At 41.6% G+C, this 23993-nt stretch overlaps 1 protein-coding gene across 1 annotated transcript in view; it reads right to left on the reverse strand.

The window, feature by feature from the left end:
* Positions 1 to 23993, reverse strand: part of hells (helicase, lymphoid specific) — a 100713-nt gene that overhangs the window by 44573 nt on the left and 32147 nt on the right. Inside the window, 9 exon segments of the mRNA XM_034165463.1 lie at positions 11438 to 11577; positions 11844 to 12005; positions 12190 to 12283; positions 13781 to 13977; positions 14772 to 14915; positions 15170 to 15352; positions 16594 to 16815; positions 20263 to 20301; positions 20387 to 20445. Coding sequence (XP_034021354.1) covers positions 11438 to 11577; positions 11844 to 12005; positions 12190 to 12283; positions 13781 to 13977; positions 14772 to 14915; positions 15170 to 15352; positions 16594 to 16815; positions 20263 to 20301; positions 20387 to 20445 — 1240 coding nt within the window.

Below are 23993 nucleotides of genomic sequence, written 5' to 3' on the forward strand. Positions count from 1 at the left end.
CAATCAATTTTTTTATATAGCGCCAAATCACAACAAACAGTTGCCCCAAGGCGCTTTATATTGTAAGGCAAGGCCATACAATAATTATGTAAAACCCCAACGGTCAAAACGACCCCCTGTGAGCAAGCACTTGGCTACAGTGGGAAGGAAAAACTCCCTTTTAACAGGAAGAAACCTCCAGCAGAACCAGGCTCAGGGAGGGGCAGTCTTCTGTTGGGGCTGAGGGAGAGAACCAGGAAAAAGACATGCTGTGGAGGGGAGCAGAGATCGATCACTAATGATTAAATGCAGAGTGTGCATACAGAGCAAAAAGAGAAAGAAACAGTGCATCATGGGAACCCCCCAGCAGTCTACGTCTATAGCAGCATAACTAAGGGATGGTTCAGGGTCACCTGATCCAGCCCTAACTATAAGCTTTAGCAAAAAGGAAAGTTTTAAGCCTAACCTTAAAAGTAGAGAGGTCTACTTTTAAGTCTTGTCCATCCAAGTTGGAAGTCCCAAAAACCAGTTTTATTTGTTATTATCTATCGTCCTCCTGGTCGTTACTGTGAGTTTCTCTGTGAACTTTCAGACCTTTTGTCTGACTTAGTGCTTAGCTCAGACAAGATAATTATAGTGGGCGATTTTAACATCCACATACAACCCCTGGCAAAAATGATGGAATTACCGGCCTCGGAGGATGTTCATTCAGTTGTTTAATTTTGTAGAAAAAAATAAGATCACAGACATGACAAAACTAAAGTCATTTCAAATGGCAACTTTCTGGCTTTAAGTAACACTATAAGAAATCAAGAAAAAAAAAATTGTGGCAGTCAGTAACGGTTACTTTTTTAGACCAAGCAGAGGGAAAAAAATATGGAATCACTCAATTCTGAAGAATAAATTATGGAATCACCCTGTAAATTTTCATCCCAAAAACTAACACCTGCATCAAATCAGATCTGCTCGTTAGTCTGCATCTAAAAAGGAGTGATCACACCTTGGAGAGCTGTTGCACCAAGTGGACTGACATGAATCATGGCTCCAACACGAGAGATGTCAATTGAAACAAAGGAGAGGATTATCAAACTCTTAAAAGAGGGTAAATCATCATGCAATGTTGCAAAAGAAGTTGGTTGTTCACTGTCAGCTGTGTCTAAACTCTGGACCAAATACAAAAAACATGGGAAGGTTGTTAAAGGCAAACATACTGGTAGACCAAGGAAGACATCAAAGCGTCAAGACAGAAAACCTAAAACAATATGTCTCAAAAATCAAAAAATGTACAACAAAACAAATGAGGAACAAATGGGAGGAAACTGGAGTCAACGTCTGTGACCGAACTGTAAGAAACCGCCTAAAGGAAATGGGATTCACATACAGAAAAGCCAAATGAAAGCCATCATTAACACCTAAACAGAAAAAAACAAGATTATAATGGGCTAAGCATGGCTGCAAGCAACTGAAAATTTTTTGACTGAACATTTTCCGTGAGTGGACGGACTGAGCGGCGAAGGGTCTGGGGGCATGCCCCCCTGGAAATTTTGGAGAAAAAAAAAATGGTGCAATTTGGTGCATTCTGAGTGCAATTTGGACAGTTTTCCTTTGCCTAAAACAGTGCTTTTTGACTCTTATCATACTGCAAAAAATGACTAAAGTGTATTAATTTCATCACAATTTATTTACTATTTTGTATGCCAGTATGTGTCCGTAATAAGTTACCATTCACAAATGGAATGACTGTCTGCAATAATTTAACTGACTATAATTTCTGCTTTCATTCTACACAATTAATCAAATCCTAAGTGTCTTACAAAATGAATAAATTATTCGAACCTTTACGCTATTACCTGGTAAAATAAATAATACACTTAAAGACACTAAAAGACATGATAAGTATTGCCAATGAAAAGTCTTTTTCCCCATTGTTGAAGCTTATCTCTTCTTCTGCCATGTAGGGAAAATGAAGTTCCTTCAAGTGGCATCCCACTTCCTTGGTCATAAACTCCCACACTTCTGGCAAGTACTGGTCATCAACCCTGTACATCTTCACCTCTCTCCAAAGACTTGGTGTGCGGATGGATGGCATGTGGCCGTAGGCCTTCTCCACACTGAGTAGGTCCACGATACCTACATACTTCAGCACCTCAACCTGCAGTTCTACTGGCAGCAAGTCCATGGCTGTTATTAGATAAAAAAAATGGAAGTCTATGGTGGCATTCTGCATTCATGTTATCTGTGTGGCACTGCTGAGTTTTCTTTTTTAATGTTTTATTTAATTTGGAGATCACTGTTTGGGGGAAATTGTAAATATATTTAGGTATTGGAAATTAACTGCAGTTGTATTTACTGTCAATTAAGCAACCACTGAAGATATGTGCACTGGGGTGGGATTTTTACTTCTTCCCACTCCCTTTCAAACTTTGTCATTTTTTGATTTGCTTCTTTTTTAATCTTGTTTATTTTTCATATGAGTGTAGAGGTACAGAGAGTACAAAGAAGCTTTGTTCATTTGATTTGCTTATATTGTGAACTGCCATGATACTGGAATTGACAACTAAGTTCGAAATAAAAAAAAAAGTTGATTGAACCACCAGACCAACTGAATTTTAAACAGTCTTGTGAAATACTGTCACCACAATGATAAAAATCATAACCAGTAAACACTTTTACAGTATTCGCATTTTATTTTACTTCAAAATATTTTATTTTACAAAATATATCTTGTCATTTTTTAATCGATTAAAGAGTAAAAACTTAATAAATCAGTTGTAAGTACTAAAAGAAGTTTATGTAGAAAGCAATTTAGCCAGAAGGTCGAGAGGGGGAAGTGTTGACTTTTTAAGTACTTGAAAGACACTGGACTCATCGAGAGGATTTAGTACTGCTATAATGGACCGATGCAGCAGGTGGCAGCAGTGCGATGCCATTAAGTGCCGTAGAAGAAGAGAGGGGTAAGTTAGATTTCATCACCGGGACACACGTTTGGAGAGGAGTGCATTTCATGTCAAAATAAAGCTATAAAGTGTAAAAACGGAAGGAAATCAATTGTAAGGCCTGAAAGGAGTTTCTGTAGTAAGTATTTTAGCAGTAAAGTCCAGTGAGATGAGGAAGTGTTGCCTTTGTAAATACGTGAAAGACACGGGACTCAATGAAAGGATTTAGGGTTGCTTTAACGGCCTGATACAGTAGGTGGCAGCAGTCCAACAATAAGGAAGCCGGCTGCCATTAAATGCCGTAGAAGAAGAGAGGGGTGTTTGATTTTCTCATAGGGACACCCGGTTTGATATATTTTTTAAGTTAGCAGTTTTATACGACGATATAAACGGAACATGGAAAAAAAAAATGGACGGAAATCTATAAACGGAGGTTTTGCTCACATGTTTACCTTCAGAAAACAATGAGCGCGGTGACAGAGTCGCTGCCCAGAACACCACTGCGCACACACGACCGCTTCCTGTAATGGTGGTCTCCGTATGGAATACATTTTAAAGCAAATTCTGTCCTTCTCTTCCGTTTTGTGTCGAAATGAAGCAATAAAATATTTTTTTCAGTTAGCGATTATAAATGACGGAATAAACGGAACCAGAAAATAAAAATTGACGGACATCCATATACAGACGGAGATTTTGCAGCCATGGCTAAAGAAAAACAATCGTGGACTGTGGATGACTGGATGAAAGTCATATTCAGTGATGAATATGCCATCACTTGACCCAGCTATATAGGCCAATCTCCAACCTTCCTTTTCTCTCAAAAATTCTTGAAAGGGTAGTTGTAAAACAGCTAACTGATCAGCTGCAGAGGAATGGTCTATTTGAAGAGTTTCAGTCAGGTTTTAGAATTCATCATAGTACAGAAACAGCATTAGTGAAGGTTACAAATGATCTTCTTATGGCCTCGGACAGTGGACTCATCTCTGTGCTTGTTCTGTTAGACCTCAGTGCTGCTTTTGATACTGTTGACCATAAAATTTTATTACAGAGATTAGAGCATGCCATAGGTATTAAAGGCACTGCGCTGCGGTGGTTTGAATTTGTCTAATAGATTACAATTTGTTCATGTAAATGGGGAATCTTCTTCACAGACTAAAGTTAATTATGGAGTTCCACAAGGTTCTGTGCTAGGACCAATTTTATTCACTTTATACATGCTTCCCTTAGGCAGTATTATTAGACGGTATTGTTTAAATTTTCATTGTTACGCAGATGATACCCAGCTTTATCTATCCATGAAGCCAGAGGACACACACCAATTAGCTAAACTGCAGGATTGTCTTACAGACATAAAGACATGGATGACCTCTAATTTCCTGCTTTTAAACTCAGATAAAACTGAAGTTATTGTACTTGGCCCCACAAATCTTAGAAACATGGTGTCTAATCAGATCCTTACTCTGGATGGTATTACCCTGACCTCTAGTAATACTGTGAGAAGTCTTGGAGTCATTTTTGATCAGGATATGTCATTCAGAGCGCATATTAATCAAATATGTAGGACTGCTTTTTTGCATTTACTCAATATCTCTAAAATTAGAAAGGTCTTGTCTCAGAGTGATGCTGAAAAACTAATTCATGCATTTATTTCCTCTAGGCTGGACTATTGTAGTTCATTATTATCAGGTTGTCCTAAAAGTTCCCTGAAAAGCCTTCAGTTAATTCAAAATGCTGCAGCTAGAGTACTGACGGGGACTAGAAGGAGAAAGCATATTTCACCCATATTGGCTTCCTGTTAATTCCAGAATAGAATTTAAAATTCTTCTTCTTACTTATAAGGTTTTGAATAATCAGGTCCCATCTTATCTTAGGGACCTCATAGTACCATATCACCCCAATAGAGCGCTTCGCTCTCAGACTGCAGGCTTACTTGTAGTTCCTAGGGTTTGTAAGAGTAGAATGGGAGGCAGAGCCTTCAGCTTTCAGGCTCCTCTCCTGTGGAACCAGCTCCCAATTCAGATCAGGGAGACAGACACCCTCTCTACTTTTAAGATTAGGCTTAAAACTTTCCTTTTTGCTAAAGGGAGTTTTTCCTTCCCACTGTCGCCAAGTGGTTGCTCACAGGGGGTTGTTTTGACTGTTGGGGTTTTTCTGTAATTATTGTATGGCTTTGCCTTACAATATAAAGCGCCTTGGGACAACTGTTTGTTGTGATTTGGCGCTATATAAATAAAATAGATTTGATTTGATGTGTTTATAGTAGCGCATGCGGACACGCAGTGCACTGTTCAGACATAATTCACCAAGTCAGATCACCACATGCAGTTGCACTGTGTTCCCGGCCTGTTAATAAGCCAAGCCAAGACGTGCTGCATTTCCCAGCAGGACCCCTGCCAGGCAATCTATGATTGATGGTTCTCATAGTTGTCTCAATAACGTGTAGTCAGACTCTGACCACTCACTGCACTGTGGCAGGCAAAGACAAAGGTGTGCACCTGCTGTGTCTGTAATCAGCTGTGGTGTCAGGAGCTGGGCCAAGCCTCCTTATAAAGTCAGTTTGTTTTTCAGTGAAATAAAGTGACACGCATTTGTGTCGTTAGAATGTGAAATTGTCACTCTCTTTTGCTTCATGCAATTTCCACACTGGTGACCCCAATGCCTATCTTTTAAACCTCTTGAAGGACACTCCGATGTGAACATGATGGCAAATGTGATAAAGCTCCATTTGAGGGCTCCTTCTGACTTTTGGTAGTCATCTGCAGCGGCCTGGTTTGCCCAAACAGTGGCTCAGTTTGCACTACAGCAGGGGTGCCCAAGTTCAGTCCTTGAGAGGTACCTTCTTGACACCCTAACCCTAACCCTCCCTGTTCCAACGCACATGAATCCAATGAAAGACTCATTAGCAGGCTTTTAATGAGCTTTTCATTGGATTCAGGTGTGCTGGAACAGGGAGACAACTAAGAGTGTCAGGAAGATATAGTGGGGTAAAAAAGTATTTAGTCAGTCCCTGATTGTGCAAGTTCTCCTACTTAGAAAGATGAGAGAGGTCTGTAATTTTCATCATAGGTACACTTCAACTATGAGAGACAAAATGAGAGAAAAAAATCCAGGAAATCACATTGTAGGATTTTTAAAGAATTTATTTGTAAATTATGGTGGAAAATAAGTATTTGGTCATTAACAAACAAGATTTCTGGCTCTCAAAGACCTGTATCTTCTTTAAGAAGCTGTTCTGTCCACCTATTATCTGTATTAATGGCACCTGTTTGAACTCATCTGTATAAAAGACACCTGTCCACAGCCTCAAACAGTCAGACTCCAAACTCAACCATGGCCAAGACCAAAGTGCTGTTTAAGGACACCAGGAAGAACAACAAGAACAAGAGTGAATCTACGATAGTCATGCAGGTTGGTGTGAATAAATCAACTGCGGGAGCAATTGTAAGAAAATGGAAGACATACAAGACCATTGATAATCTCCCTCGATCTGGGGCTCCACGCCAAATGTCATCCCGTGGGGTCACAATGATCACGAGAACGGTGAACAAAAATCCCAGAACTACACAGAGGGACCTGATGAATGGCCTGCAGAGAGCTGGGACCAAAGCAACAAAGGCTACACACTACGCAGAGAGGGACTCAAATCCTGCAGTGCCAGGCATGTCCCCCTGCTTAAGTACGTATCCAAGCCCATCTGAAGTTTGCCAGCGAGCATATGGATGATCCAGAAGAGGATTGGGAGAATATCATGTGGACAGATGAAACCAAAATAAAACTTTTTGGTAAAAACTCAACTCGTCGTGTTTGGAGGAAGAAGAATGCTGAGTTGCATCCCAAGAAAACCATATCTACTGTGAAGCATGGGGGTGGAAACATCATGCTTTGGGGCTGTTTTTCTGCAAAGGGAACAGGACGACTGATCCGTGTTAAGGGTAGAATGAATGTGGCCATGTATCATGAGACATTAAGCCAAAACCACCTTCCATCAGTGAGAGCATTGAAGATGCAACGTGGCTGGATCTTCCAGCATGACAATGATCCCAAACACACCGATCGGGCAACATAGGAGTGGCTCCGTAAAAAGCATTTCAAGGTCCTGGAGTGGCCAAGCCAGTCTCCAAACCTCAACCCCATAGAAAATTTGTTGAAGGAGTTGAAAGTCCGTGTTGCCCAGCGACAGCCCCAAAACATCACTGCTCTAGAGGAGATCTGCATGGAGGAATGGGCCAAAATACCAGCTCCAGTGTGTGCAAACCTGGTGAAGACTTACAGGAAATATTTGACCTCTGTCATTGCCAACAAAGGTTATGTTGCAAAGTACTGAATTGAACTTTTGTTATTGACCAAATACTTATTTTCCACCATAATTTACAAATAAATTCTTTAAAAATCCTACAATGTGATTTCCTGGATTTTTTTTCCTCATTTTGTCTCTCATGGTTGATGTGTACCTAAGATGAAAATTACAGACCTCTCTCATCTTTCTAAGTAGGAGAACTTGCACAATTAGGGACTGACTAAATACTTTTTTACCCCACTGTGGATCTCGAGCACCGAACTTGGGCACCCCTGCACTACAGAGATCATTGCAGACAGCAAACCCTCCTAGTTGATGCAAAGAATGTTACAGCTCCTGGGGGAACACAGGCCCAATTTCCTCTTCACACACCTCTTTCTGTGGCAACTCCCTCCCCAAGTGCAGGCAGCTTTAGCCAACATCACCTGCCCCAACTGCGACGTGCTGGCAGAGGAGACGGACAAGATTTTCCTGGCTGACCAACACCATGACACGACTGTGGTTGCACTCACCCCTGCCCACACGCCTGCGGCCACCCCAACCTGCACAGTCCACACAGCGGCACCGCCCCTGGACGAAGCAGCACTCATGGTGACGACACCTATCTCACCCTATCAGCATCCTCAAACCCAGCCTCTTCTTCTACCACGCTACATTCGGAGCTAAAGCCAGGCACTGCCACTCACCCTGCACTTTCATGCACAAGGGAAACATTGGGGTTGGCGCTCAGAAGTAGCCATAAGCAACGGCCGCACCGACAGGCTACTGTCCATCCAGGATACAGTCTCCGGGCAGCAGTTCTTGTGCGACACCAGCGCGCAGAGGAGGATCCTGCCCATTTCCAGACTCAACATCCTGGCAGATGGGTCTGCCAACAGCAGCCCCATACGCACATATGACACTTGACATGTTAACTAGCATTTTGGAGGACAGAGTTTTAGCTGGGACTTCATCACGGCTAAGGTCACCATCCCCCTCCTGGGTGCAGACTTTCTGTGCGAGTATGGACTGCTGGTGGACATCAAGAACCAGCATTTGATCAACAGCACCACGTTTTGTGATACGGCTGCACCCTCAGCCAGGGCTGCGAGATGAAAATTGTGAAATCCAAGGAAAATCTGCAGGGGAACTGGGGGGGGAGTCGAGGTTTAGAGCCTGTGGGACCCCAGAAACCAAATTAATTTAGCATCTAATGATACATTTTCAGCAGCTCCTGGAAGAAAAAAAAAATCTCAAAAGAAGTGCATATTTAAATGATCCTAGATTCAACCTTTCATTTGACCTGTCAATGATCATGCTGAAATAACAGGATATGACATGGAAGTAGGACCTGAAATGAATTTCCTTTTTAAGTGTAAACCAAATTATGCATTAACTCAGAACAATTAAACTACATGAAATGAATGAAGACTGAAAAGACTGTTAAAGCATTTCAAAAACCACAGCTAAAGCTTGAAGAATATATTGAAAATCATGGAATAAAATATCATTAACACACCTGATAGTAAAAGTTTCGCTTTGAAGTTATTAACTCAGACTGGACTCTATCTTTCTAACTTGACTCGGCAGAGAGCGGCGCAGCATTTGGAGCTGTGTGAACGGTCGCTCTGAAGGACCGATAAGGGACTTGTTAAGCAAAAAGATTACTGATGATGATGGATCAAATCATTTAATGATTCTCGAAAAGAACCGGTTCCCGATACCCATCCCTAAACAGCACGTCTATTTACCAAAGACAAAATAAATTATTACAGTGTTTGAGGGCACAAGATGCAGTTTGCCTTTCCTGTTTCTTTTATCTCACAGAAGTCTTCATGAAGACGAACTGACAAACTGTAAGCGCTAATTCCACAAATTCTTGTCCTTATTAAACTTTTTCAAACTGTGTTTCTCACCATCTTCTCTTTGTCCGACGTCGCTCCGTGACACAGACATGCCACAAAATTCTTCCTTTAAAAACTTAATGGCTCTAAAAGTATGTGATGTACACATGCTATGTTTAGATTAAAGAAGTGTCTTGCAGCGGCCACATAGCGTCACTGTAGCAACCAACCAGTCCCGCTTTATGACAACTGTCCTAACAGCCACGCTTTGAGTGAAGCACTTTTTCTGCGAAACTCTGCAGCTCCGGGGACACAGATTTGTATCCGTTATCCAGATCAGTGTCCGCGGATTTATAAAACTTGCACAATGTCGTGTAAAAAAAAAAAAAAACACAACGCTTTGTGATAGGCATTTTACAAACTCAATGATAATTACCAATTACAGTATAACATGAAACCCCCCCCCACCCCCCGATGAAAGCCGCAGAATTCCTTGGATCCGCTGAGTTTTCACAGCCCTGTTCAGCGGTGGTGGACTCCATCAGGCTGCCTAGCAGGCTGTCTCAAGCTGACGTGTTTCCGACCGATAAGTGAATCGTTACGCAAAAAGGCTACTGATTCAGGGATAAGCACTGGCACCAATGGACCTACGGTGGTTTGCAAAAGTATTCATACCCCTTGGTATTTCATGCATTTTAATTTGTTTATGGCACTTCAAATACAAAAAGTAAATCACGCTTCTCAATATAAAAACTGACTCAACATCCTGCAGCTAAAGGCCAACTTTAGCTGATAAACTTCAGCAGAGCATGAATGTTACAGATCATTTTCAATTGTGGGTGAAGGCTGCCGCGGGAGGGGCAGCCTTCACCCACTTTGCCTCAATTTGGATAACGGACTGTTTCAAAGTTCAGTGCACATAAACAATGTCAAATGTATGTGTTGTCTTTAATTCTGATGTGTGCCATTATTACAGTAAACAAGTAATAATTGTGGATTAATTGTTGTATCTTGTCTGAGGTAAAAGGAGTGTAAACGTAATTTCGTTGTTGTTGCACTCGTGTAATGACAATAAATCTCATATTATTCAATCACCTCAGACAAATTTTTGTTCATTGCTCAAACTCATGAATCTTGTGGTTATGTCTCACAGAGTTAACGTCTCGTCTGTATGCTAACGGTGTTAGCATTTTTAGCTTCACCAGTTAGATCCACTGATGACTGGGGAAAAAAAAAAAAGCAACTCATAACTTTTAATGTCCACAACAAAGTAAACAGTTAGTAGAAGCACTGTACAGTCCCCAAAAATATGACTTAATAAACTCCCAAGCCCAAAACAAAATAACCCTTCTTTGGAGACTGCTGGCGGCTTGCAAACCAACACAGAGCATTATTGCCACCAACTGTTTTGGCGTGGAACTGAATGAATAGATTTCAATTTATTTTCATTTATATAGTGTCAAATCACAACAAAGTTGCCTCAGGGTGCTTCACACAAGTAAGGTCTAACCTTACCAACCCCAGAGCAAGAACACAGGAGACAGTGATAAGAAAAAAACTCCCTCTGATGTTTTGAGGAAGAAACCTCAAGCAGAACAGACTCAGAGGGGTGACCCTCTGCTTGGGCCATGATACAGACAATTTACAAAACAAATATAGAGGAAATGTTGTCATAGCACAGGACAGGAGAGTTACAGAAACAGACACCACTCCCATCTCTGGATGGAGCTGCACCTCAAACAGAGAGAAAAAAAAACAGAATCAGACAACAGAAAGACAACAAATACAGGATAATTTGTCAGCATTAAACAACAAGAAAAGCAGAAGAAATACTAAGGTGATCGCCGGCCACTAGCCCTAAGCTTCACTAAAAGACCCAGAATTTAGGTAAAGTTGAGGCCGCGGCACGCTCCAATTACGAATAAAATTAATTAAAAGAGTAAAAAGCACAGTAACATACTATGTCAGTATGCTAACCATACGAAAGGGAAAATAAGTGCATCTTAAGTCTGGACTTGAAAGTCTCCACAGAATCTGACTGTTTTATTGATGCAGGGAGATCATTCCACAGAACAGGGGCACAAGAAGAGAAAGCTCTGTGACCCGCAGACTTCTTATTCACCTTAGGGACACAAAGTAGTCCTGCACCCTGAGAACGCAGAGCCCAGGTCGGTACGTAAGGTTTAATTAGGTCAGCTAGGTAGGGAGGTGACAGTCGAACAATTTTATAGGTTAGTATTCTGCCAAGTGAGGACGGATGGATGGATGGATTCTGACGTATGTTATCAAAAATAACCTGGAAATGTTCACCATGAGTAAAAACCCAGATTTCCGTTACCTTCCGGAAAGCTTTCATCACCAGTGAATCAGATTTAACAGCAGTGTTGAGAGAACCCACAAACCTCTGTTCTTGCTCTTTCTGGACTTTCTCCAAGTACTTCTCCAGGTCATAAGGTGTGTCTCCATCTCTTTCAGTGTAGTCTACCACACGTCGACTGCGCCGCTTTGGCCTGCCATTTGTTGGCACCACTGGAGCCTCCACCTCCACCAAAACAAGAAATTACAAAATTAGGGGGGAAACAAGTTTTCATTTCAACATCAACTTTCCACATGGAATTAAAATTAATAAATTAATTTATTCATGAAAAACCTGTCTGGCTTTGGTCCATTTTGCAGACCTGCAAACACATTAAAGAGCTTCCCTTTCAGGATAGACTACATTTTTACCTTTGCAGAAGTCAGTTCAGCAGTTTTAACATGTAACAGTAACGGCGCTCTGATGACGAGCGCCATGTTTAAGATTGTTACCTTGTCCTGACCCAGCACCTTGGCGATGGTCCTGTTGACTATGGCCGTGTAAAATGCCTCTTGTTTGGCAGTAAGAGGAGCATAAACAATCACCTCCTTCTTAGGAGGAACCTCCAATGCCACATCGGACTTCAGTCTTCTCAACAGGAACGGAGTCAGAATCTGAAACCAGACAGGCAAAGCAAAAGACGCAATTTTATTTCCCCCATAACCACCTCCTCAAGAACATATTTTAAGTTTCGTAATGTTGATAAATCTAGGTTTAGCTTCAACATGCCACTAAATAAGAACTAATCTCTTGTGTACGTTATCTGTCAGTGTAATAGACTTCTGGTGCAGGACCGACCTGGTGCAACATGCTCAAGATGTTGTTCTCTCGCTCGCTGGCCACCACGCTCTCTGCCTCACAGAGGGTGTTGATGTCAAACCAGGACTCAAAGCTACACAGACAATAAAACTATAATCACACACACAATCCACTTCATGCCAGAGTCCACAGACCTGAAGCTGTGGACTGCTCTGACAGCCACACACAAGAGCAGGGCATCTACACCCACGTCTGACAGCACTACAGAGGCCCAGAGCGACCAAATCCAAAAGGGTCTGCTTGCTCACAGGGGCTGATGAAGTCAGACTGAACACTTCTGGAGAGCCCTGAGGGATTATTTTTTCTGGATTTTTTGTTTGTTTGTTTTGTTTTTTTACTTGTCTTGTGTTTATTTAGGTTTTAATTGCCCTGTTTTTTTTATAATGTTTTTGATATTGTTTTTTAACATGTGAAGCACTTTGGGCAGCTGGTGTTGTTGAAAATGTGCTATATAAATAAGATTGACATTTGTTATATTTTGTTTAGCAGCTGGCTGCCTGTCTATTGTTTGTCTAGTGTTCATGGGGAGAAAATGAAGAAAAAAAATTATATATATATATATATATATATATATATATATATATATATATATATATATATATATATATATATATATACACACTAGCTGGGGTACCTGGCACTGCCCGGGTTAACCTGTTTTAGACATAAGCCAAATGCTAATCATTTTAATCAAAACAACTGCCCAACATTTGTTTTTGTAATGCTGATGTCTTCTAAATATAACATTTAATGGGCTAAAGTTTGTCCAGCAGAACTATAAGAGGTGGAAATACTGCAGACTTTGTTTTGCAATCAAATTTATAATAAAATTACACACAAAAGGTAGGTAACAGTAAATGTAAATATCAATGAATCAAAATTGAGGTAGTGGTGTATTTCACTGTTTTTACATTGTAATTTTACAAACATAAAATGAATGTATTCAGACAGGAAGGTAAACTGGGTTGTACAGGACAGTCAGGTGCTTAACAGCTAAGAACATAAAGTAGCTGAAGGAAGGGATTAAATAAACAGAGATGGCCAACACATATACAGGGCTGGAAATTGAATCTGCCTGGTCATACCCACAGCCGGCTATTTTGGGGGTAATTTTCAGTTCAACTTTTTAAAAAAATGGTACCAGTTTGTTCCCCGTGTCATAAGGATTCAGAATATATATAGTTTTTAGGGCTACATATTATAGTTTGGGAGTTTATATATATATATATAAATTCTTTACATGATCTGTATTGTAAATTCCATTGAAATGTTTCATAAAATGACTTTGGAAAGAGGTTACTGGATTTGAGAACACAGCTGTCTCAGGCCAACATGTATCTGTGTTATTTGTGTTTTTTTTTTTTAAAGCATGATACGTGTCTGGAGGACTGGCCACGCCCCCTGACGTGTCACGCTTGCTAACTGAGCTGTGTGTGCTGGGTTCCTACATCATAAGTCAGAAAGTGGAATGACGTCACGTCACGTAAACACGCACCATTCTTCACACAGTAAGTCTGACAATAAACTGGAGTGGAAGAACTTAAAGTTGTCGATGTGTTGCGTCTGGTACCTCTTCAGGTCGTCAAAGACCTCTGGCAGGAGGAAGTTGAGGAGAGACCAGAGCTCAGCCAGGTTGTTCTGCAGGGGCGTGCCCGTCAGCAGCAGCTTGTTGTCAGTGGGCAGCGTCTTCAGCTCCCGCACCAGCCGGCAGTTCAGGTTCTTTATCCTGTGACCCTCATCCACAATCAGGTACTTCCACTGGAAACGCTGAAAGAACAGGCAGCGCTCACCAACAGAACTCAGATGTAAAGACGATAAACTGCAAAGAATCACTGACATGGGAGTGGTTTAAATACAGAAGTATTCCACGCAGACAGCTGTCATCGAGTGTCAAGGAGCTGGTACAGTCCAGATGTTCCAGCAGGGCACAGACCTCCCCCCACCGACACACTCTCTCGCTGTGCCGTAAACACTCCCCAATAACTCCTCTTTCACACCAGACACCTGCGTTGTTGAAGGCAAAGTGCCATTTTAATAAGAGGAAGAAAACCGATGATCCACGTGAGGGCTTGTTAACAGCAGCTCTGATTCAGCAGCTGAATCAGAGCTGCCAGTTTACAGCCTGATGGCCACATTTGACCCCACCCCCTTTTGTGTGGACATTGTGTCTGGACTTAACCTTTGAAGAAAAACAGAGGATCCACACACCTCCTAAGACCAGTCAATGATGACTGAGGCACAGATCTCTCTCTCTCTCTCTCTCTCGCTCTCTCTCTCTCAAGCCCCTTCATTTTCTACAACTATGGTCATAACAGTCCCTTTTCAGCATAAATGCTTTATACTGATTCAGTGGTTCAAAAAGCTTCAGTTTCTCCATCACAAATAAATACATCAGTGTTGTGGTGAGGTGGGACCTACAGACCTTCACGGGGCTCAAACTGACATTCAGCATCCCCCTCTCCACCTTTACCGTCGCACCAACATGGCATTATACCGTGAGTTCGCCCATATAAATGACCTCGTACCTGGTTGACCACAGAAAGCTTGACCAGTGAACCTACCTGTAGGACTTTCCTATCAATCATGGCGATCTCAAAGGAGGTGATGACCACAGGACACATGCTGAGGGGACTGTGAAGCCTGCGGATCTGTTTCAGTAGTTTGGCCCTTTCTGGTTGGGGCCCGTGGTAAAGCAGCACAGACACCTACAACAAATTCAACATACGGTTACTTTAAGCCACAACCTTCTGGTTACAGGTTTTTGTTTTACCACTATTTGTTACAAATGGGGGTATAAAAAAAAAAAAAAAAAAGAAAATCTATCAAGGCCCTTGGTAAACAAGAGCACATGAGGATTTTTCTTGTTATTTTTGGGTACTTTTAAAAACTGATCTTTCATACAGGTTTGTGGCTCCAGTTGAGGGCTCTGACTGCACATTTGTTGTTAACATCCTCTTACGTCTGGTGTGAAACGCTTGAACTCGCTGATCCAGTTGGGCAGAGTGGAGAGTGGGGCCACCACCAGGAAGGGGCCCATCACCTTCTTCTCTATCATCATGGCGATGTGGGCGATGCACTGAATGGTCTTTCCCAGTCCCATTTCGTCAGCCAGGATGCCATTGATGCCGTTCTCCCACAGCATCTGACAGCACAGAGGGAATGATGGCTGCTTGTTAGTGTCAATAGGGGTGCAAAGGGGCGGGGCTGTGATATTCTTTGAAATCTTCACGATTTTGTATCTCTGCACAATTACGTTTCTTTAATTTTTTTTTTTTTTTTTAGTGTAATAGAACAAGGTGACCAAAGCTGATATAGATCCTTGGCAAAACACAAATATTGCCAAGCATAAACCAGTATTTCTTGGACTGGAATCAGGAAAACCCTAAATCCTCATTCTGACATTTCCAGAGGAGAAACACTCGCATACAGACTGAATCGGTATTTTGCTTTAAAAAAAAGTCCAAATCAAGCAAAGAGAAAAAAAAAGTTTGGGTTGAAAGTACCAGTAGAGCCCAACCAATCTGGGCTTTTGGGGGGCTGATAATAGTTATTAGGCACATAAAAAACAAAAAGATTCATGATACCAGTATATCTGCAGGTATACGCATAAAAATGGCAATGGTTCCTATTTTATCATCAAACGCTTATGACAAAGAAATGTAATTGAGGCTTGAAAATGATTGGCAGCTGTTTGCTTTGCCTCCGTTTCTTATAGCTAATGTGACCAAGGCGTGATGGGGTCCCAGCCATGCTTGACAGCATTGTAACAATGCTGTTGGAGTGCCCGCTGCTGAACGATTTGGCGCTATACAAGAAAAAAGTTGATTGATTGATTGATTGATTTCCAACAGCCAAAATGTTCTTTCGCATTGTTTATTCCATAAAATAAAATAACAGATACCAGTATGTTTGCGGAAGGCTCATATTGCCCAACACTATTGGCCAACTGATGTCCTGGTCAGGCTCTAGGTGAAACAGTATGTTGAGTGTTGTTAGAAGGAAAGGTGATGTAACAGTGGTAAACATACCACTGTCCCAGCTTTTTTGAAACCTGTTGCAGGCATCCATTTCAAAATGAGCAAATATTTGCACAAAAACAATAAAGTTTATCAGTTTGAACATTAAATATCTCGTCTTTGTGATGTATTCAGTTGAATATAGGTTGAAGAGGATTTGAAAAATCATTGGATTCTGTTTTTATTTACATTTTACACAACGTCCCAACTTCATTGGAATTGGGGTTGAAAATCACACACACACACACAAAAAGACTAACTGCACTGAAACAGACCTTCCTCAATTTTCAATGAATTTTGTCTGATATAAACTGGAGTGGAATTAAATTAAATGTCATTAGAACAAACAATAGGAAGCTGGACTCACCCGTAACCACTCAATGCCTTCTATCTGGTACCACCTCATGATGCCACCAGTAAAGAGCTGTGGCTGCTGAGCTGGCACAGGTTGGCCGTTCACCTTCCTGTGCAGATGCAGGAGGTGCTTGGCGTTGTCTCGGACTGTCTCTGACAAACGATTCTTTATGTCCTGGTTGGAGTCAATCATCCTCTCTATGTCCTCAGCTTCTAGCTTCTTCTGGGCTGGAACCTTGTCATAACAGCAAATGATTGATACCAACTATTACGTGTTGTATAGTTTCAATTTAAAAATAAAAGAAACTAATTTGATGGTGTACCAAACATGACAGAAATGCTGCAAAAATTGATATGCAAGTAAAAAACAAACAAAAACAACAAACCCTCAGATCTTTGTCACATGAAACGGACACGTGCTCACCGCACCATGTTGGTCCAACTGGACATTTGTGCTAGTCTGAGTTTAAACAACACGTTCATAGCATCTGACAGACTGCAGGCGGACAAATGCTGGTGTGACTTCTAGTCCAGTCAAAATGGGCAAAAAGGTCAGATAAAATTACTATAAAGCTGAAACCTGGTGTATGCTCTCCCCTCAGCAGCCTTGATAAGATACAGAAAGTCCCCGTGTATCCAGCGGTGGGCACAGCTAACCAAACAGTTAGCTTCCATAACTATTATTCCCCTAACTGAAAAGTTAACTTTATAACACTAAACCAATAAACCGCTAACTTTAGTATTGACTTGGTCGCGGCCACCTTGGATTACGCTGTTGGCTACTGATAAACCAGCAGGGGCTGCTGGGTAAATTACCAGGATCACAAACACAAATCAAATGCATGAAAAATAAATAAATTGCCGTGTTGCGTTCAAGCCGACTGGTAAAATCTACACCTCATCCGTCGCGTTGAGCTTCCCCATCGAAGAAAACCCACGAGAGCTCATCTCGACAGAACACCGGTGCTGCTGCAGCGCTCTGATCGCTTCCCGTCTTTTATGTAGAAATGATTGTTGTACAAAAGCTTCAGATATCTGTCGCTGTGATGGATGATGGAGTGCAGTCTGAAGCAGAAACGAGCTGATAATCTGAATTGCTGCTGAGCGCCTCACAGCAGCCTGATTGTTGCAGACACACAACAAGCAGGAACTAACGTACGACTTTAGGGTTTACAAACATTTTTGGCCGTTAAACTTTACCAGCAACAAAATGTTAGCAGAGTGAAAGTTAGTTGAAGCTAACTGGGCCGCTGATGGTTTTCAAAGTTAGCTGAAAAGCTAATCTGCTAACAAAAAAGTTATCTTCGCTAAGAGTGGATTAGTGGAACTGTGTCCACCACTGTGTGTATCCTCATTAAGCTTTCACTGTTATGATGTCATAGCTTATACAACACCTGGCAAAAATTATGGAATCACTGGCCTTGGAGGATGTTCATTCAGTTGTTTAATTTTGTAGAAAAAAAGCAGATCACAGACATGACACAAAACTAAAGTCATTTCAAATGGCAACTTTCTGGCTTTAAGAAACACTATAAGAAATCAGGAAAAATAATTGTGGCAGTCAGTAACAGTTACTTTTTAGACCAAGCAGAGGGAAAAAAATATGGAATCACTCAATTCTGAGGAAAAAATGATGGAATCATGAAAAACAAAAGAACGCTCCAACACATCACTAGTATTTTGTTGCACCACCTCTGGCTTTTATAACAGCTTGCAGTCTCTGAGGCATGGACTTCCAGTTCCAGCATCATCACCTTGCCCAATGCAGATTTGAGATTCATCACTGAATATGACTTTCATCCAGTCATCCACAGTCCACGATTGCTTTTCCTTAGCCCATTGTAACCTTGTTTTTTTTCTGTTTAGGTGTTAATGATGGCTTTCCTTTAGCTTTTCTGTATGTAAATCCCATTTTCTTTAGGCGGTTTCTTACAGTTCGGTTACAGACGTTGACTCCAGTTTCCTCCCATTCGTTCCTCATTTGTTTTGTTGAGCATTTTCGATTTTTGAGACATATTGCTTTAAGTTTTCTGTCTTCACGCTTTGATGTCTTCCTTGGTCTACCAGTATGTTTGCCTTTAACAACCTTCCCATGTTTGTATTTGGTCCAGAGTTTAGACACAGCTGACTGTGAACAACCAACATCTTTTGCAACATTGCGTGATGATTTACCCTCTTTTAAGGGTTTGATAATCCTCTCCTTTGTTTCAATTGACATCTCTCGTGTTGGAGCCATGATTCATGTCAGTCCACTTGGTGCAACAGCTCTCCAAGGTGTGATCACTCCTTTTTAGATGCAGACTAACGAGCAGATCTGATTTGATGCAGGTGTTAGTTTTGGGGATGAAAATTTACAGGGTGATTCCATAATTTTTTCCTCAGAATTGAGTGATTCCATATTTTTTCCCTCTGCTTGGTCTAAAAAAGTAACCGTTACTGACTGCCACAATTTTTTTTCCTGATTTCTTATAGTGTTTCTTAAAGCCAGAAAGTTGCCATTTGAAATGACTTTAGTTTTGTGTCATGTCTGTGATCTGTCCTTGGGGCAACTGTTTGTTGTGATTTGGCGCTATATAAAAAAATTGATTGATTGATTGATTGATCTGCTTTTTGACAAAATTAAACTGAATGAACATCCTCTGAGGCCGGTGATTCCATAATTTTTGCCAGGGGTTGTATTTACGTGAGAAATGACTTCATCCAGATATATAATTAAGTATACAAGGGTATATTTTTTTTATTACTTTTATATTAAACAGCCAAACAATGCCTTGGAACATTGACATAAATGTAAACAAAAGAGCATGAGATCGTAATGCCATGACCTCATTTATGATGTCATCATCTTGAATGACCTCATAGTTGGTAATTATCGGGATTTTCTGTGGAATGTTGAAGAACCACACAATACTCTTAAGAGAGGATGTTAGACAGAAGAGGAAGATGTCACATGCCAGACCCAACAATGCAGAAGAGCTGAAGATCACTATCAGAGCAACCTGGGCTCTCATACCACCTGAGCAGTGCCACAGACTGATCGACTCCGTGCCACGCCGCACTGCTGCAGGAATTCAGGCAAAGTGCTGGACATGTTCATACTGTTCATGTTCAGACTTTTCAGGTGGCCGACATTTCTAAAAATCCTTTTTTTGTATTGGTCTGAAGTAATATTCTAATTTTCTGAGATACTGAATTTGGGATTTTCATTAGTTGACAGTGATAATCATCAAAATTAAAAGAAATAAACATCTGAAATATATCAGTCTGTGTGGAATGAATGAATATAATATACAAGTTTCACTTTTTGAATGCAATTACTGAAATAAATCAACTTTTTCATGATATTCTCATTATATGACCAAACCTGTACATGATGAACATGTGTGAAACACTATTTTCGACATCCATGACACTCATGGCATCATGACGTCATACCAGGAAAAGCTCGAGGAGGACACATGGGGACTTTTAGTATGTTGTTTAGGATGGTTAATGGATCGCATTAAGCAATTTTGGTTTTCTACTCATTTCCCCCCACCAACGTTGGCCAAAAAAAAAAAAAAAAAAAAAAGGACCTCATGTTTCAGTGTGGGGAAAATGACATTAGCAGGAAACATTTTTTCTTTTGGATCAGTAAAATATTGTTATCTTGCTTCAATTAAAAAAATAAATGAATTACCACCTCCTCCACTTTTGCTTTCTTTGCCTGCGATATGATTTCCTGGAAGACAAATTCAATCAGAAACGATGTGAGGTCAGTTAAGTGACTCATTTAAAATAAAACCCTCAGACAAAAGACTCCTTACCTCTTTAGACATGACATCTGCTATTTTGAAATCCTCGTCCCTTTTCCTCTTCACTTTATCTAAAGAGAACCAGCAGACAGTTTTTGGATTCAAGAGCTCGGACAGTAAATCTGATGACCCACTGCACTCTGACAACATGTTGGTAAGTTCACCTTTGACAGGTGGGGCTTTCCTACAACCACAAAGCACAGCTCAGCAAATTTAACCTTAGGGATTGTGGCCCCCAAGAAGCGCCTTGATCTGGGTGTCAAAGTTTGGTGACAGGCAGTTACAAAAGACATTACTGCACTCAAGATTCTTACAAAGTATGCTTCAGTGACCTTGACCTCTTGACCCCAAAACCAATAAGCTTCTTTGGGTCATGATGTGTAATGCATGTAGAGTTCTGTGATAATCAGGCCAATACAACTAAAGTTATCTGATTCAGAAGTTAAGTGTTGCCTGACTGATGTGGTGGGAACATGAATACAGATGGGAAGATAAATACAGTGATTAAAGTGGGCCACGAGGAAAAAAAAAAAAAAAAAAAAAAAAATTTTTGGCAAGGGCCTTTGGCCTGAAGCCCCTGGTGGGGGGTCCTGTGGCTTCGTCTCACCTGGAAATATTTGAGCTCTCAAATGCATTCTGGTGCATTGTCAGGTCTATTTACCCACCAACAAAAACTCCAAATTTTATTTATTTTTTTGATTGGGGGGGTCCAATTGTTTCCAATTGTTTAGGGGAGGTGATGGTCTAGTGGTTAAGGTGTTGGGCTTGAGTCCAGAAGATCATGGGTTCAAATCCCCACCTGACTGGAAAATCACTAAGGGCCCTTGGGCAAGGCCTTTAATCCCCTATTGCTCCTGGTGTGTAGTGAGCGCCTTGTATGACAGCACCCTGACATCGGGGTGGAGCAGGAGCTTTGGAGCTATTGATGATCTCTGTTTTCAAATTATTGGCCACCTGAAAATCCTTCCAAATGTTTTTTTTTTAATTCAAGACTAATTTGCCAAGTGGTTAATGCGCTTGGTTTCAGTGCAGAAGGTTCCGGGTTAAAATCCCACCCCTGCCACATTTCTCCATGTAATGTGGAGTTGCGTCAGGAAGAGCGTAAAACCTGTGCCAATTCAACATGCAGATCCACCTTGGATTTGCTGTGGCGACCCCGAGTGCAAACAAGGGAGCAGCCGAAGGGAATTTACTAATTTCTGATTAATGTACATTTTTGAAGTTTAAAAAAAAAAAAAAAAACTTTTCTTACATTAGAAAACTATTTTTAGACAAATAAAATAGCATGAAAAGTAATGAGTACATGTAGTAATGGTAGATTCATTCAGCAAATGTATATTTCTAATGTGGGACAAGAAATATATTTCTTAAAATATAAAGAAATATGAAACAGCACTGTGCTATTTTCTTTGATTACTTGATGGTTAAAAACTTTAAATAACTTAGATTTGTTTATTATCGTTTATTTGTTTTTGCCTTCTTGCTCTCGGTCAGGACGGTCACATTTTTCTCTCCTCCTCCCTCCCCAACTTTCCTGCTAGTGTAGCGTATTTGTCTGTGAGGCTGCCAGCCCTGCTCCTCTGGAAAACGGCAAAATGGATCTGATCAAGTGGTCTCTGAACACAATTGACACTATTTTTTCTACAAGACACTCGGGAGCGGAGGACCCGACCTGTCCTGCCGGGACACATGTGGCGGGTTACGTGATGGACAGCTGGCGGAGGTGGCAAGTCATGTGCCTGAACACGTTGTCTGTGTAGGACGTTGAAGATGTTTACTTATTTGGAGCTGTGGTGACCGGGTTTCTGCTGTGTGGAGTGGCCATAGCACTGGTTTACCGGAAAATTAAGAAGGTGGAGGCGGCATTAACTGGCCCGTCCAGGCTGCCCCACATGATTAATTCGATTGGAAGGGCAGTGTCAGCTCAGTCGGCGGGTGTTAACCCCACGCTGGAATCCATCTCGGGGAGAATGGCTGCACTGGAAAACCGCTTTGATCATCAGTAATGACCACATCTCCTCTCCTCTATTCAGATGTATTTTGGAGCCACTCTGAAGTTTCAGACGGTGGAATCTTTCAGGCGTCTGTTAATCTGGATATCTATTTGGTTTCCAAACACCAGCTGCCGTTCAAGGCCGCTGGGATAAAATCCTCCCCCCGAGGAACACTCCTGATGCCTCGCTCCTCGTCTCACCCGCCTCTTTGTCTTCTCCCCTCCCAGTCCTGAGATGTTGACTGTGGGACCTTGAGACTCTGGTGGACTGATTCAGGACTGGGATCCCCCCCAGGATGGACAGATAAGGCCTGTCGATGGCGCCAAGGGCGACCTTCCGGGCTGTCTGTCTGAACACCTTCAAGTGTCGCCTGTTGTCTGCTGTGATTTGTTTCCTGTGCTATGGGTTTTTTTTTTGCTCTCCAGTGCTGCTGCGTGAGTTCAACACAGCAGCAATGGAGGTTTTTCTTTTCCCAATTCTTCCCTTGTGTGTGCTTTTATGTGTTCATGTACCGGGCTGGCTTATGTGTGTTGTGTGTGTGTTGTTGTTGTTTGTTTGTCATGAGGCCGGTCAAGGTTTGCTCAGCCCTGCTCGTGACCTAGGGCAGGGATGTACATCTGGAACTGGTCCCCGGGCGCCAAAAAGGCGACCTCTGCTCCTAACTGGCAATTAGGATGGGTAAAAATGCAGTAAACACATTTCATTGTGCAGGGAACATGTTCCTATGTGCATATGACAATAAACTCCTTTTGAATCCTTAAAGTTGATACTTTTCTTGTCGTTACGGCAGTAACAATAAAAACTTTGCAGCTTTATTTGGTAAAAATAAAAATTGGTCAAACACTCAGCTCGACACATCCTGCAACTAAAAGCTAATTTAGCTGATAAACCTCAGCAGAGCACAAATGTCATGCATTATCTTGCTTGCCTCTACTGGTGGTTGGCTCTCACTGCGGTATTGTATCACTTCCTGTTCCGGAGCACAGCGGTGTTTTTCTGTATCTGTTAGCTGTTTAATCTGCGCAGTTAGACTGATCTAGTTATCTAGATTACGATTTGTTTCCCAGTGTAATCTTTACGTGCCTTAACTAAAGCACTCCTTCTGCTGAATCACCTCTAAATTATTTACACATTATTCACTTTGCGTGTTTTTAGGAATCCGCTAGCTTAGCGCAGCTACTAGCTCTTAGCCGATTTAGCATGGCGGCTTCTCCTGTCTCTCCCGCACTTTTCTGCTCTGGGTGTGAAATGTTTAGTTATTCCTCGGCCTCCTTTAGCAGTAACGGTACTTGTAATAAGTGTAGCTTATTCGTAGCTTTGGAGGCCAGGCTGGGCGAATTGGAGACTCGGCTCCGCACCGTGGAAAATTCTACAGCTAGCCAGGCCCCTGTAGTCAGTGCAGACCAAGGTAGCTTAGTTGCTGAAGGTTCCCCCCTGGCAGATCCCGAGCAGCTGGGAAAGCAGGCTGACTGGGTGACTGTGAGGAGGAAGCGTAGCCCTAAACAGAAGCCCCGTGTACACCGCCAACCCGTTCACATCTCTAACCGTTTTTCCCCACTCGACGACACACCCGCCGAGGATCAAACTCTGGTTATTGGCGACTCCGTTTTGAGAAATGTGAAGTT

This window comes from Thalassophryne amazonica, unplaced genomic scaffold (assembly GCF_902500255.1).
Source record: "Thalassophryne amazonica unplaced genomic scaffold, fThaAma1.1, whole genome shotgun sequence".
In the NCBI taxonomy this organism is placed as follows: domain Eukaryota; kingdom Metazoa; phylum Chordata; class Actinopteri; order Batrachoidiformes; family Batrachoididae; genus Thalassophryne; species Thalassophryne amazonica.